Source organism: Miniopterus natalensis, chromosome 2 (genome assembly GCF_054644295.1).
Source record: "Miniopterus natalensis isolate mMinNat1 chromosome 2, mMinNat1.hap1, whole genome shotgun sequence".
Lineage (NCBI taxonomy): Eukaryota > Metazoa > Chordata > Mammalia > Chiroptera > Miniopteridae > Miniopterus > Miniopterus natalensis.
Window position 1 is genome coordinate 36,613,519 of NC_142082.1, and position 16,854 is coordinate 36,630,372.

Here is a 16,854-nt window from a genome sequence, read left to right on the forward strand (position 1 = left end):
TTACTTAAACACATACTCTATAATACCATGAGATAATGACGGTAAACATTTTAATTTTTCTACCATGTTTGTTTATGCAACTGAAATCATACCAGTTTTATTTTAACATCATGAGTACATTTCTGTTCATTCAAAAAATATTCCCTGGCTACCTACTATACACTAAGCACAAAACACAAAAATCCTTGGCCCTCTGTGGCTTTGTAATGTCTGTGTAATATTCCAAAGTACTGCAATTATTGATCATCTTCCTAAAAAGAGGCATTCAGGCTTTTTTTGTTATTAGAAAAAGCACTGATAATGAAGTTTTATCCACATTATTTCTTCAAGATGGAAATCCAGAAGTAGAAATGTTGGGTCAAAAGATTTCTATCTTTTTAAAAGTATATTCCTGCTCTTTAAAAGAAATCCTTCAACATCTATGAAAAGCACTCCTATCAAATATACATAAATGTTTTATGAGAGGTTGTTAAACAATGTTTAAACATTATTATTACTTACCAGCATCTGACAAGCAGTTGATTTTTCTTCCAGTCCTGCAGTTTTAATACCAAAACTTTGCTGATCTCCAAGGTTCACAAATTCCCAACCATCATCATCACTCATATTCTCCATGTCTTGGGCTATTACAGAGAAAAAACCAAATTCATGTTAAAATTAGAACAAAGAGAGAAATTTTACAATTGCTGTCTTCATGAAGATACGTACTATCTAAAAGGGCTACTTCAGGCTTAATTGAAGCTGTCTTCATTAAAGGCCCCATGACCACTGGAAGATACTGCTGAAATTCTTTTCCAAGGATTTTGCACATTCTGGCCCATGCTGAGATCATGTAAGAGATCTAGGGGGAAAGTTAAAATTAAATTAAAATTAATTTTAAAACAACAGGTAAACAGACATAAAGAAAGTGATTTCCTATTTCATAGTAATGTTAGATTTTACAATTCTGGCTCTTTAAGCAGTAAGTGCATTTTCTAAGATCATAAACTTAAAATGTTCCGAAACAGTAACAAAACCACTGTGAACCTCTGCACTGGAATATAGTCAGCAGGTGAGGCAAAAGAGAAAGACCAGGATTGTATCTATTTTTTCCTACTTTCAAGAAGCAACATACTGTTTTCTCTACTATTATCTGATTCACATAAACAAAACCCACTTAAACTCCTAGGCACTAATATTCTTTATTTGACTTTGTATCCCTACTGCATAATATTCCATTTATTAAACATTCATTAACACCCAAGAAACAAAACATCCCTTTCTCCTAGATGTAATTTTCTGTTAAGTGGCTGGGTCTATTCAAGATACCTCTTCTACTACTGTGTTTTCATAGACTTAATTACCTACAAATTACCTATTGAGAATCTGGTTCCAATTCACCATCCCTGCAACCCAGAAAGTGACTTTTACTCTCCAGTATCTATCTACCTACCTCACATACATATGCTTCCCATTCCTAATTTAGAAAATCAAAACAAAAAAAAACAATTTTGAGTGTATGGGAAACAATTATAGTGTGGCTGTGTAAAGTCAAAATTTAATTCAACTATTTATTAAGTGCCTGTTTTATGTTAGGTATTGTGAACACTATTATGTGAAGTCAAACCAGTGAAGAATGTCTCTGAAACCAGGGATTGATATTGCAGGAAACCTATTCTTCTTTTTTTTTTTTTTTAAAGTACATTTAACCTTGCGCTAGCTGCAACTCCTAAATGGATCAAGATTAATGTGTGAAGACTGCTTTACCTGAGGATCATCATCTTCCATATCACTAAAGTCTGTCTGGGTCTTCAACAACAGCTGCATCACATCTGATGCATCTTGCATGAACTAGAAAAAAATATTTAAGAAAGCCAACACCAATATTACTTATGTATATCAAATCAGAGAGGCACTCACTGTTTCTTGTGTAATAACAAAGCTTCCCCCAAAAGATGTATTACATTTCCCATATGGGTCATAACCCATCAGGTAAAAGTATTATGTTGAAAATTTTTCATCACATTGTAACAGATTTAGTGCCCTTTCTAGAAAAATATATTCTGTTAAAGTCAAAGTGAATTGCAGTATAAAGAAATTTCTAATGGCATTAAATTTTGGTCTATGGCTTATGCATTTCCAGCAGTAAAAAGGTAATCCAAATCCAGAAAGATTTTGGAATGTTCCATTGAGCTAGTATATGTTCTTCATTTAACTGTGTGTGGTTCTGGCAATCTCCATTGTATAAACAAGCAGTGTTTCAAAAATGGTTTGAAAGCCAGATAAACAGAATATGTAAAATAAAAATGTACTACTGGTTAGCTTCTTGGTATCCCACAGAAAATAATTTATAAGGTAATACTAATGCTGATTTTAGAGACCACAATGAGGGGTTCTATGTTTATAGTTCTGAGAATCAGAACATGAGGGGTCGATGACAGAGGAATTTCTTTTGGATTAGTTTTGACAACTCTGAGATGTTGGCTGGGAAGAAGAAACACAACAGCCAATGGTCCTTGCTAATTATTTTCTGAAAAGCTACATATACATAGATTTCTCTCTTAGGACACCAGTTGCTTTTTAAGTGAACAGAAAAGCAACTAGAGTGTTTCCAAGCAAATGTTTAAATGGGTGAAACTAAACATGGATCCTGAACTCCACATGCCTCCCAATAGAGATAGACTGTACATGTGGTAAGGAAAGGGGAAGGTTTCAAGAGCATAAGTAAGTTAAGGATATTAACAATGAAAAAATAAAGGCAACAACTTATTTATATATAATAGTAACATGAGTAAGCTGATGGAAAAAAAAACAAGCATCCAGAAAACCACTTATCAGATGGAAAAAACCCTGTTGTATCCTCAATGCCTCCATAGACAAATTACATAGAGTAAATTCAACATACTAAAAAACACTTACCTTTTCCTTCCCAACAGCCAGACCAATGAGGCTGATGCACTCAATAGTTTTTCCTCTGAGAAGTCTAAGTTCCTTCTGAACTGCATTCTCAACAATGTGCTTTAGTGATGGCATAAATAAGTCATAGTAGGGGACAAATTTTTCCTCTGCAGTATCTGCAACTGATGCGATAGATGTCACAACTTGTTCCAAAACTAACTTGGTGCCTTTTTGAATCAACTAGAAGGAAGACACACAAAATACATTACGTAAATGAGAAACTGGAAAAAATACTCCAAGTTTCCAAATGTTTTTCTGAAACAGCAAAATGAAACCACTCTTCAGCAGCAAGAGTAAAGATAATAGGTTTTGGAGCAAATTTGAGAAACCCTGTTGAACTATTTATGTGAGATCGTATCTCTCTTCTGTTACCATAGCGCTCCTTACTCATTTTTGCTTTATCTCAAAGCACAGCAAGCCTCGAGCACAAGTTTACCATCAAGTAAATGCCTACCCTTATTCATTTTTCTTCCCTTATTCCCACTACTCACTATGCATTTTGGGCTCTCCTATGTCCCTTCTTGGTCTATTCCTTTATCTTCTAATCTGACTCTTCAATGATACCACTGGTACCCTCTTTCTCACTGATTTCTCCATCTTTGATGTGATCATCCTTTCTCCCACACCAAAGATCTAGTTTTCTCTGACCTGGCCAGTAACAAACACTAACTGGGTATTTGCAGCTGGGCTCATGCTGTCACCTGGTAATACTATACTTCCTTGTGGATTCATATGAATGTTTCACCCAGTAACTACATCCGATTTTTTTCATTCTCCCCATCAACTACAACCACTCCCAGCAAAGCTCCTCACCTTGTATTATGAATTCCACCACACTGTATCTTATACTTTGCCCATCTGGAGGAAGGGGAGGGAAATATAGACTCTCTTCACACTTCAGCCTTCTACTTAAACCTATCTGTAAAATGTTTGATTCATCTATTCCTGACTTAACTGGCCAACCAATCTGCCTTCAACCTGGGTCTACATCTTTGTCTTCAGATACATTCATGTTCCTATCCTGCTATCATATGGCACTGAACACTCATTCATTGTTTCAAACCTGTTTCTTTGCCTTCTGAGACACTGTATCTTTTCTTTAAACTGAATTTAATGGGATGATGTTGGGTTTACAGAATTATATGTTTCAGATGTACAGTTCTATAACATTATCTGTATATATATATATTTTTAAAGTTTATATTTATTGTTGAAAATATTATAGATGTCCCCTTTTTACCCCCATTGATTCCCTCCACCCCACCCCTAGGCCTTCCCCAGACCAATGTCTGTGTCCATGGGTTATGCTTATAAACATGAGTTCTTTGATTAAACACGCCCCCCCCCCCCCCCCAAGTCCACCTTCCCTCTGAGATCCCTCAGTCTGTTCCAAGCTTCTATGTCTCTGGATCCATTTTATTCATCAGTTTGTTTATTATATTCATGTAAGTGAGATCATGTGGTACTTGTCTTTCACTAACTGGCTTATTTCACTTAGCATAACAACTTCCTAGTTCCCTCCATGCTATCCCAAAGGATAAAAGATCCTTCTTTTATTACAGCTGCACAGTATTCCATGGTATAAATGTACCACAGCCTTTTTAACCACTCATCTACTGATGGGCGCTTGGGCTGTTTACAGATCTTGGCTATTGTAAATTGTGCTGCTATGAACATGGGGGTGCGTAAGTTCTTTGTGATTGGTGTTTTGGGTCTTTTAGGATGTATTCCCAGAAGTGGGATCACTGGATCAAATGGCAGGTCAATTTTTAATTTTTTGAGTAAACTCCATACTGCTTTCCATAGTGGTTGCACCAGTCTGCATTCCCACCAGCGGTGTACCAGGGTGCCCTTTTCTCTACACCCTTGTCAGCACTTGTTTGCTGATTTGCTGATGGTAGCCATTCTGACAGGTTTCATATGTCTCTTAGCCATCTGTATGTCCTCTTTGGAGAAGTGTCTATTTGGGTCATCTGCCCATTTTTTAATTGGATTGTTTGTCTTCCTTTTGTTAAGTTGTATGAGCTCCTTATATATTTTGGATATTAACCCTTTCTCAGATGTATCATTGGCAAATATGTTCCTTATACAGTGGGCTCCCTTTTTGTTTTGTTGATGGTTTCTTTTGCTGTGCAGCAGCTTTTTATTTTGATGCAGTCCCATTTGTTTATTTTCTCCTTTGTTTCTCTTGCCCTAAGAGACGTATATTGTATTGTATGTTCCCCACCCCGAGTCTAGTTGCCTTCCATCACTATCCCCCTTTCCCTCTGGTAATCACCACACTGTTGCCTATGCCTGTGAGGGGTTTGGGGTCTTCTCATCTTGTCTTCCTCCTTGTTCTTGAGACCAGTGCTATGCAAAGTGTGGTTTATGAACTATCTGTTACTAGTTCACATTAAAGTACAGGAACTGAGTGTTAGAAACTTTTATAGCGATATAACTTTATATCTGTTAAATATAATAGTAAAAAAGGCTTTTATGTCCTTTTTATTCATTTCATTTTTATAGCAGCAATTTGTTTCCATTGTACCTGACAACTGGGACTCAATCTTTGCTCTTCTTACTCAAATCTTCCCTCCCACACACTGATGTGCTAACACCATTCATTCAATTGTTTGTAGGTTGCTTCTCTTACTTAAGCTATAACTAACTATAATCCATCTTCTCCTCGAATGCCCAGGTATTATTTTAAAAACAACATATGTAAAGCAAAAAGAATACTTTTTCACACCTTTTCTATTTCCGTCACCTAGATCAGGAGACCAACATTTTTACGTCTTTCTCTTTCATCTTTTAAAATTCACACTGGAAGGAAAAAACTGCGATTGCTTCCCAAGAAATGTCTGTCGGTCACCCCACTCCCCCAGTTCCCACTATTACCATCCAAGCTCCCTGAACAATGATCATGATGGGTTTGCTTTAAATCACGTCCCTTTTTGTCTGTCCTGCAATGCTACTATGTTAATCACATCAATATGATTTCTCGCAATTAAGAACACAAACAGGTTCTTCCAAATTTACATAAATTAGAGTTAAAAAATAACTCTGCCTTATTTTCAAGGCAATTCATATACCGATTTTACTTAACCTTTAGGCCTTATCTTCCCCAGTTCCAAAACTGATTCATTCTTTGGTCAAGCCTAGAATGTCCTCCTAACTTTCTATTCTTTCTAGCCATGCTGAAAATGCCCTTTTTCCAGGGGTCTTACCCATCAAATTAACCTAAGTTAATATCTAAAAAGCGGGCTTAAAGATCTTAAAACTTACCTCTTGAAGTTTAAGTACCATGATGGAATGCAGATGTTTCACCAAATTATCCAAATATGGAATAAGCAGCGACTTGGGACAGTCCTCAGTAAAGTTTATGAGAGCGGCAGCGGCATGGGCCTGCACTCGTTGATTGCCCTGGTCTTCCATGGTCTGCAGTAGAGCCGCAATCACCTGTGAAATGAAATCATATAGGTATGTATTTTGAAATGCCAACACTCTCTTAAAATTTGAGTATTTGAGGACTTATTTACCTTCTCATGGAATTTCTTTTGGAAACCGGGTGCAAAATCTGTAGCCATCTGTCCCACGGCATTACAGGCTGCATACCTCACTCTTGGATGCTGAAATATACTCCTTGATATTAGTAAAGGCTTTCTATTTCCCATGTGAAACTACAGTAATAATTATGAATCAAACATTTATTGGTACTTACAGGATCCTGAAGAAAAAGCAAGACAAAATTTACTATCTCATTTAGAATTCCTTCCATTTGCTGGTGGCATCCTTCACCAATGGCAGATAAAGCCATTAATCCTGCATGCCGATATTTCCAGTCAGCTACAGAAAAGAATTGCAAATGAAAGAACAACAATTAGACACTACAAACATGTCATTCTAGTAGAAGTATAAAAAGTTCTCCTTATTCTGAAAAGAGTAACATAATATTTACACATTAATTTAAAAAACAATTAGAAAGACAGTGGTTATGTCACACAAACATTTTTATGCCAGAAGTTAAAAGGAAACATGGACCCAAAGACCTCATCAGTATTTATAAACTACTTAAAATGAAAGACTTTTGCCTTAATATTTTATTATGACCAATAAATAACTGGTTTTTCTGTGTTATACACTGCTGTTTATTGAATAGATTTATTCATTTCCATGGTCATATTTCTCTAAAAAGAAAAAAGCCAAGGAGAAAAAAATGCGGCCTTTAATGTTTACTTAGTACTATGGTAAATGAATATGAATGAACATTATTTTGTATTCTAACATTAATAATGTATATTTGCTTTTTAGCTAACAGAATATTAGCTAAGCAGTATTTATTTTTACTAAATTTCATATCCTATTCTAATATATAATTTCCCTTACTCTCACCTCTAAATATTTGTATTTACTGTATTAGTGTTCCCCTTAGGGTGCTTCAAATGCCTTGTAGAATAAAGCAAGATACACACAGATAAAAGGTGGGACAAAATTAGGTTTACAGTTGTGAGTATGCAAAATAGAGTTGGTTCTTGTATTATTTATTAATTATTGTATTATTTTCCAAACAAACAATAGTAAACCTAATTTTGCCACATCCTGTATATAAAGCTAAGGTTTGTGCAGAACAATAAATTTCAAAGTGGGGTCCAAGAACCCTGGAATTCCCAGAGATTGTTTCAGGGGGTCCGCAAGGCAAAATTATTATCCTAATAACATCCTTTCACTCTCACTTTGAGGGTACAGGGAAAAATTCCAGGGATCACAGCATGTATGAAATCTCAAGAGACAATGTAGAAGCAGATATAAGAATTCAGCTATTTAAGGCATTTAAAAAATACTTATAAGATTGAATTTTATAAAAGTATTTATAAAATTCTTTCAATATTTTTGTTTTGGAAGAGTCATTCTTCATGAAAAATGTTATGTAATGTGTTTCTTATTGTTATTTTTAAATAAAGATTTTTAATACATGTTTTAATTTCTAATACAAATTGATAAAACTCATATAAACAAAAGTACTCTGGAATCCTCAGTAGTAATTTTTAAGAGTGTAAAGGCGTCTTGAGAAGAAGAGTTTAAAAATTGCTGGTATAAAGCTTAACCATGTTGTAGAAAAACCCTAAAATATATCATAATTAATTTTTCATTTTGGGAAGCTTGAAACTTATGTAAAGATGAACTATGCTGTACTAATTCTACTGTAAAAATTTCCCGAAAAATTGCTAATGTTAAGTATTAAAACTTTATCATTCATAATAACATTATTATATGTATGTATGTTTTTAATGTGTTTCAATTACTCAATATACCATTAAGCCAAAATTGAGTCAACTGAGAAATAATCATCCTAGGAAACCAATATATCAATATCTGATACTATTCTTTGCATACTGAACTTACTAATTAAAATTCAAGAAGAAACACAATAAATATTTATCGATATAGAAAGATGTCTATATCTGATTCAGATATGCCTCATATATTCTCAATGTGCAGTTTCTGGAAGAATGCTGAGCAAAATGTGATGATGGCATAGTATAGGGATTTGGAAATGGTTTTCCTTCTCTGAATTTTAAGATTTAAAACTCTGGCTGTTCATTATTTAAAGCAAGAACAACAAAACTTTAAAAAAATAAAGTGGAGTGTATGCTAAGAAATATACACCATATACCACTGTTAAAGCACTTTTCACATACACTAAATACAGCTTTGGATTCTAACCCATTCCTGGGTGTACAGTAAGCATCATTTTCCAGTTTTATACACAAGGAAACAAAGGTGCAAAAGATGCTCAAAGTCATACATTTAGCAGTAAAAAATCTTCAAATGTTTGTTGCCATACATATAAAGCCTTCTGCATTAGCTGGTAAACTGTAGCAGAAACTTAAAGTCAAATTCTTTAACTGCAAATCACAAAACATGTCACATTCATAATCGAACTATGAGTAGTGTGAATCAATGGAGAAACACTGTTAGCTGGTTGGCCTTGTGTCATCTTTTAATGTCTCTGGGCTTTACTTTCATCTTAAAATGGAAAAGCTAGATTCTTTCTAGCAGCTCTTAGAAGTTGAGCAATCTGTAATGTTAACTGTCCCTATCCTTTTGGGAAAAACTCTAAAAAAATTCAGGGGATTTCCAAGCCAGCGTGGCTCAGTGGTTGAGCGTCGACCTATGAACCAGGAGATGGAGGTTTGATTCCCAGTCTGGGCACATGCCAGGTTTTGGGCTCAATCCCCAGAAGGAGGTATGCAGGAGGCAGCTGATCAATGACTCTCATCACTGATGTTTCTCTCTCTCCCTCTCCCTTCCTCTCTGAAATCAATAAAAACATGTTTAAAAAAAAAATTCAGAGGATTAAAAGAGGGGGAAAAACTATTATTCAAGACCTGATGTAAAATCACATCATTAAAATGGGGTAATGGTTTTGGGCAATGCCCTTTAGGATAAATAAGAATCTTACAGAATAAGGAGGAGCGAAGTAAGCAGCATAAGAGCTAGCTAGAGTTCTTAATGACTCACTTTCATTTGAAGCTGGTATTGTTATTGTTTTACTACTTTAAGATCCCGAATCAATGGCTTGACCACCAAGTCTGTTGTATGCTATAAATGTAAATATTCATACAAGCAAACCAGGATTTCTGTAGGAGTGTATGCAGTACCATTATTTTGATCAACTAAAACTATTAACATTTAGTGGGGGGAAGTATGGAATGCTATGCGCTGTGAAACAAATGAGGGAAGCTATTGTGTGGTGATATACTGTACTCTAGAGCAAAAGCTTAAGGTGAGTATGGTGCATCTGTTTGGTATATTCATACCCCCCCCCCAATATATGCATAAAGGGAAAAACTGGGGGGTGGGGACGCAAATAAAACAGTCCCAGAGCACTGTTAACAGTGGCCAACTCTGAATCTAAGGTGGGGGACTTCTAGCTATACATTTCTGTATTTGAATTAAAAAAAAAAAAAAAAAAAAATCAAGCACATTAACTTTGTAATTAAAAATAAAACAATAAAACATGTATGTAATTTCTGGTATTGATATAAATTACAAAGGTTTACAAGTGGCCAAATATTTGTTAGGAAATACTACATATATATATAATTTTTTTAATCCTCATCCAAGGATATTTTTTCCATTGCTTTTCAGAGACAGTGGAAGAGAGAGAGGGAAACATCAGTTGGTTGCCTCTGGGGATCGAGCCTGCAACTGAGGTACATGCCCCTGGCCAGAATCAAACCTGGGACGCTCTAACCACTGAGCGAAACTGGCTAGGGGTAAAATACTGTATTTTGAAAAATAAAAGATATTGGATGAAGGAAGATTATATAAATCAAATGTTTCATAAATCAAATATGCTTCATAAAGACAAATAATAATGTCTTATTTAAATTCAAATCTAGATGATTCTGGCTAGGGAGATAAACTATACATTTTCCTTAGAATTTATATTTTTTCCCTATACACTGAGGCCAATGCTGAGGAGAAATGAGCATTTTTAATAGGAAAAATATTCTTTGGCATAAGATTGAATGGTTCCAAAGACAACTAAACAGAACTTTATCAGTATAATGTGAAAATCAGGTTAAACACAGAATATAAAAAGGTAAAGATTAATTTTTAGAGATAATCTAAGCATTTCTTAAGAGTTTATGATTTAGAAAGCCATTTTCCACTATCTTAGCATTTGAGAGATATAGCTTACGATTTTGAAGCATCTGCATAATGTGTTCCTTGATCATGGGCAAAACGAGCTTTCCACCAAGTCCACAAGCCATTCGGTCCAAAGCACTCTCACCAGCAACCGCATTGCTGCACAAACATAATTTAATGTCTCAACATATTAGAAATACACAAGAATAGTACACTATACAGACATATTTCTAAACATGTATACTGACTGAAAAAGAGTTAAGTCAAGCAGTCTTTTGAATGTATATAGTAAGTTGCGGATTAAAAACCTAGAGTTAAAAATGGGGAGGAGGGAAAGGCAAGTAAAATTATAAATTGCCATGATTCACGGTAGTTTAAAAAGTCCTATGTCCAAATCCTATTTTTCAAGGCTTTTCCCTCTCTTTATATGCACACACTCCTCCCTGGCTAAAACTTAGCTTCTAATACTTTCAAGACTCAGAAGTGTGAGCAGAGCATTTAGGAGAGTGTTGTGTTTCTAATTTCCCGGGCATATATCCTTCAAAGTTATCAGTGAACAGAACAAGAAAACTGAAAGGGGTGCTGAGACTGTATATGATTTTCTCCTCACTATGAGCTTATTTACCTTTGTAAACTGCCTTGCCAAAAATTATGTATAAGTGAAACTCCACTCCAGTTGTTTTCACTGAGAACTGAAGAAAACTGGGCACAAAAGCTTTTGCACTATCTTGTAACTCCAAGATTAGTAGTGAGTTTCATGTGTATAATCTTCAACTGTTCTGAAGACAAGACATACAGGGGTGGACAAAAGTAGCTTTACAGTTGTTCATATGGAAAATAATACAGTAATTAATAAATAATAATATAAGAATAAACACTGTTTTGTGTACTCACAACTGTAAGCCTACTTTTGCCCACCCCGGTAAATAAAGATAAAATACAAATGGTTCTTAGACTTAAACTGATCTTGAAAATATGTTTATGGTCATTTACTCAGAGGAAAAAAAAACAACTTTATTCATCTGGTCCAAAAAAACCAATTTCATGAACCATATAAACGCAAGTGCCTTTTACAGAGCAAATTCTAGGCCAGGTAGCAGCACATTACAGTAACTGAACCAGGGAAAGGAAACCCGATCTGAGCCCAGTCTTCTCTTCAACCCTGTTAGGTTGTTTCCAGTGAAGGATTACTTTCATACACTCCACCACAGTATTTAAGGCAGAAGTCAGTCATTTTTAATAATGGGAGTTAGCCTTAGAAACCACCATATAGTCTGTATGTCAAATGTCTTTAATTTCTAGTACTGTTATAGTAGCTTATAGTGACTGCTAGTCTTTCAGGGGATAATTCTCAGTTTTACTTAAGAAAGAATGATAGTATGACACCCTGGAAAGAGTAAGAGAAATGGTATTAAAGCACAGCCTACCAACTGGCTATGCAATCTTGAATAAATCACTCAACCTCTCTCCATTCTGCATCTATAATATGATAATATACCTTTAGGACTACTGAAAGAATCAAATTAGAGCTCTTAAGTGCTATGTTTCATGCACATGTAAGGGGCCATCACCATTATTGGACAGCGACTATAGATGTTGACTTTTCCATAGAACTCTGTATTCGTGGGGGATTCCTAAGTCACAAGTAAAATAGAAATTCCAGTGTTACAGTTACTTAGTTTACAAATCTCACCACCACTGTCTCCTCTCTAGCCTCTAGTTAGATCATATATTAGGAAAATACGAAGCTTTACAGGGAATTGTGCTGAAACAACCATTCTAAATGAAGTCTATGCATATATAAAGGTATTTATAACAATAAAACTTCTTTATACATATTTTCAAAGATACAAAAAAAAATCTTGAAGAAAATTTAGAGTAAGCTGGGGTAGAGAAGATAGCTACTTTATTAAAAATATTTACAAAACATGATGCAGAAATGCATACAACAGAAAGCCCAAGCGTTCCATATTCCAAACTTAAAAGTATACCTTCAGATTACAGAATACAGCGGCAAACAGATGGGCCTAGTGACCCTAAAGCTCTCACTGCCACCTGACATAGCTCTATCCTGTCAAGGAGGAGCCTCCATGCAGTATCTGGTATGCATGACTGATTACCTGTCAAAATCGTCATCCTCTAGCTCATCTGCATTCGCCCAGTCCTCATCCTCTTCCAGGTCAACCATCATCGCTAACATCTGAGGAACTAAAGGAAGTCATAATTTCATACCTGAAGACCATGGCTTTTAAATTTTGTCAATATCATCATTTACAAACAGGTATTTTAAGAAGCAAAAAAAACGAAGGATTTACTTTGCCTCTAAGAGACAAAAAAGCTATTTGCCTGTGCCTCCAACACTTGCTTTGTTTAATTTTAACCTTTTATTGTGTGGCACATTTCCTTTAGATCTTATTCTTGATAGGAAGCAACACTAAGGATTAAAGTCAAACTTCCCAAATCCTACTGCATTCTCTCCCTCCCTTACCAGAGGGTAAGCTCCATAATAAAAATCAATGTTCCCATCCCCAAACTCTTTTTACGCTTTAACTATAGATCTCTGTATCTACATACATAAGATTTCAAGATAATGCATGGTATATTATATGTATCCTTTGGCAATTTTCTTTTTTCTCATAGCATTCCATCATATAAACACTATCCTGTTGATGGATATTTTAGTTGTTTTCAATTACAAAACTTACATTGATGAGATTCTTACACATATCTCCTTGATAAGTGTGAGTTCAGGGCATGAAATGGCTACAAGTACCTTCTTCAACAGTACTAAAAATCACTAAACTGCTCTCCTTAGCGGTTGCATAAGCTTGCATAAGCTTGCCTTTCTAAGGGAAGTTTAAAAGGCCTGTCTTATTTCACAACAGGTGAAATGCCCTGGGGCTGTAAAAAAGAGTGTATTATCCCCTTCATCAACACCACAATTACACTTGTTTTTATTGAGACTCAGCAGTGTTCTTTAGCTATTTCAGATTCCTCTTTGTGACTTTCCTGTTACTAGCTTTTGTCTAATTTCTAGATAGCTTATCTTTTAATTTCAATTAAGGTGTACTTGATTGGTTAAAGATTGTTTTCCTGCCCTAGCCGGCTTTGCTCAGTGGTTAGAGCCTCAGCCTAGGGACAGAAGGGCCCAAGTTCGATTCCGACCAAGGGCACATACCTTGGTTGCAGGTTTGATCCCCGGCCCTGGTTGGGGCTCATGCAGGAGGCAACCAGTTGATGTGTCTTTCTAACGTTGATGTTTGTTTCTCTCTCTCTCTCTCTCTCTCCTCTCCCTTCCATTCTCTCTGAAAAGCAATGGCAAAAATATCCTCGGGTGAGGATTAAAAAAAAAAAAAAAAAGCCAGTAAAATTCAAAGAAGTGATGAGTTTAAAAAATAAAAAAATTTCCCTTTTCCAAATTTAGCAATTTGTTACATACATGGTTTCTAATTCAGTCTTTAAAAAATCTTTCTCTACTATCAAGCTTTACTCATAAAATGTATCTGTATTATTTAGTGTTTCTTTTTTTTTAATCCTCACCTAAGGATATTTTTCCATTCCTTTTCAGAGAGTGGAAGGGAGGGAGGGAGAGAGAAACATTGATGTGAGAGACACATCGATTGGCCTCCTGCATGAGCCCCAACCAGGGCCAGGGATCAAGTCTGCAACCAAGGTACGTGCCCTTGGCCGAAGTCAAACCCGGGACCATTCAGTCCCCAGGCGGAGGCTCTAACCACTGAGCAAAATTCGGCTAGGGCAGTATTAGTTTTTATCAAATCCAAACTGGTTGTTATAGAATATTTAAGATTGTGATACTTCTTTAGATAGAAATAAACAGTTGCCTCAATGACCTTCGACGAATTATCTTTTTAAGTCAGTTTTGCTTCCATATAAGTGGGTCTGCTCCCACACCGTTTTGTTCCATTACACCTGCACCATCAATAAATTCTAAATCTTTGCCGCCGATAGGTAGGGCAAGGCCTTTATTTTGTTTGTCAACATTCTCTTGGTTACTTCAGGCCCTATGTTCGACATGAATTTTTAAGATCAATCTTATGACTAGCTCTATTGGGATTTTGAGTGAAATTATGCTGAATTTACAGATTGAGGAGAACTGATATGTAGTTCTTTCTGTTTCTTTTGGTCTTTCAGTATCTTATACAATTTTCTCAACAAAATTTTTTGATTTCTAGGTATTACAAGTCATGTCTGCTATCATATTACGTTTCAGGGAGTTGCAACAAAGCCAGCAAGTTGGGTACATGCACGTAAGTGTGTACAGACTTGCACTTCTCCACATTCTTCTAATTTTGAAAGGACATTCATTAAATCAACAAATGTGTGAACTTATACAACTCTCAGCACATTTATTCAACAATTTTTCCACATTAATATAAACTATTTAAAGATCTTTGACTTACTAGTCTGTGCAACAATATTGGTATGTTTTCTTAACATAGCTGCTGCAGTCTCAGAGAGGGTCACAATTACTTCAAGGGCAAGCTGGCGTTGCATATTATTGAGGCTAGTGTCTCCACACAACTACAAAGAAGACAATTGTATACATTTAGTAGTTTATTCACTAAAAATGACAAACAGAACATTTACTAAAGTATTTAATTTACCTTTAGACTTAGCTGTAAAGTAGGTTCCAAGTGAGGACGCAAATACTTTGGAACAGTATCTGCAATCTCAACAAGGGATTTTAGGACCGAATCATCATTCTGGTAGCATGAATCATTTACAGCCTAGAAAAGATTTTAAAAAGCACAGAATTTAAAAAGTCTTTGCTCAAGAGTTACTTTATGATGCCTTATTAGCCAAAAATTAAGGGGCCGAAAACAGAGATATATTAATATTTTTCACTAAATAACAATTTAGCAATCTACATTATGCAAATGTCTGTTCTACCAACAGCCCCTTAATATACCTCTTTTTGACTAATATTAACTAGAAACATATAAAATGCATATTTAATTCTAAGTTAAAATTAAAATCAGTGAAAGTATAATAAGCACCACAAAAAAACTTAAGGCTATCAAGGAATTTTTTTTCACAACTAGAAGGAATCCCGTTCCTTTCATACATACAGTAAACTCATTTGATACATTTAAAGTGTGCAATATTACTCAATTTATTTCTCTTTGATGTCAAGTTTAGTCACTGTGGTATTTAAGTGCACATTTTATATCTACTACATTTTATATCAGAGTGACAACTCCTAGAAGTTTCAGCTAACATTTTAACTTACTCTAAATTCAGAGGAAGAAAAATCTGGATTAGATTTAAATAGTAACTCCAAGTTTTGTCACTGATCTAAAATATCTTTGCAGTTTGATAACAAAGAAAGTTAGTTTCTACTAAATCCTCGGATCCATGTAGAATATTTCAGTTTTAGCCCCTTTAAATCCTGTCTAACCCAATTCTCAACAGGGTTGCTATTTCTCTTAGGAGGTAATTTCTTGGTTGTCATGGCTGAAGATGGCAAAAGCCAAGAGTACTAGATATCCTGCATCTGTGACACAAATGCTTCGGAGGAACTAACAAGACCTTCCCATCATGCATCTCACACAATCATAAATGTAAGACATTTACAAAATGAACTCACTTATAATTGGAACTTAGAACCTAACTCACCAATTATTTGTGCATCGTTTTAAAAATGTACTGTGATCTCCTCAATGTAAATATTGTGTAAATTAAGAATGAATCTGTACTTTGCTTTGTCCAGAACTTTACCATTTTTGGAAATCAAATCATTAATACTAATAGCAATTGTGTTTGGCCTGCCAGTGAGACCTCTGTATCAGTCCACATTTTGAGCTTTGCATTTGTAGAGATCACTTAAAAAATCACCTAATCTACTATGTGATTTGTGGTTGTCATGTCCTAGCATTTATATGTAGAAAGCATGCCATTTTTATTATATGTTACTTTCTTTTTATTTCTTCTTTGTATTCACTTAGAGCCACGTATTGATATTTTAAAAACTTGTGAGTGTATGTGAGTTATGTTACCTATGCATTTCATTTTAGGACAATATGGTAACAAAATATTAGTTATAAAAATGGGTTTGTGGTCTGGCAAGATTGAGAATAACTGCTGCAAATCTACTCAATCTTATTTTACCTTCTCACTGAGACAGGTGTCCTTAAAATAATGACTTAACCTTGCCAGCCAATAATAGGAATTAACCATAAACTATTTACTTTATAATACAAACTGTTATAAACCCTCTGTTTTAAGAGTAAGAACTGCAGTCTGATTTGGGTTTGAATC

General features: G+C 35.2%; 1 protein-coding gene across 1 annotated transcript in view; it reads right to left on the reverse strand.

The window, feature by feature from the left end:
• The window catches only part of IPO5 (importin 5), a 46,615-nt gene that overhangs the window by 15,310 nt on the left and 14,451 nt on the right, over positions 1 to 16,854 (reverse strand). Inside the window, exons 7-17 of the mRNA XM_087814262.1 lie at positions 15,201 to 15,323; positions 14,997 to 15,117; positions 12,696 to 12,783; positions 10,628 to 10,734; positions 6,641 to 6,765; positions 6,459 to 6,548; positions 6,205 to 6,378; positions 2,899 to 3,117; positions 1,747 to 1,830; positions 709 to 841; positions 502 to 623 (exon numbers count right to left, since the gene is read on the reverse strand). Of these exons, the coding sequence (XP_087670388.1) occupies positions 502 to 623; positions 709 to 841; positions 1,747 to 1,830; positions 2,899 to 3,117; positions 6,205 to 6,378; positions 6,459 to 6,548; positions 6,641 to 6,765; positions 10,628 to 10,734; positions 12,696 to 12,783; positions 14,997 to 15,117; positions 15,201 to 15,323 (1,386 nt within the window). The remainder of the gene's footprint in view (positions 1 to 501; positions 624 to 708; positions 842 to 1,746; positions 1,831 to 2,898; positions 3,118 to 6,204; positions 6,379 to 6,458; positions 6,549 to 6,640; positions 6,766 to 10,627; positions 10,735 to 12,695; positions 12,784 to 14,996; positions 15,118 to 15,200; positions 15,324 to 16,854) is intronic.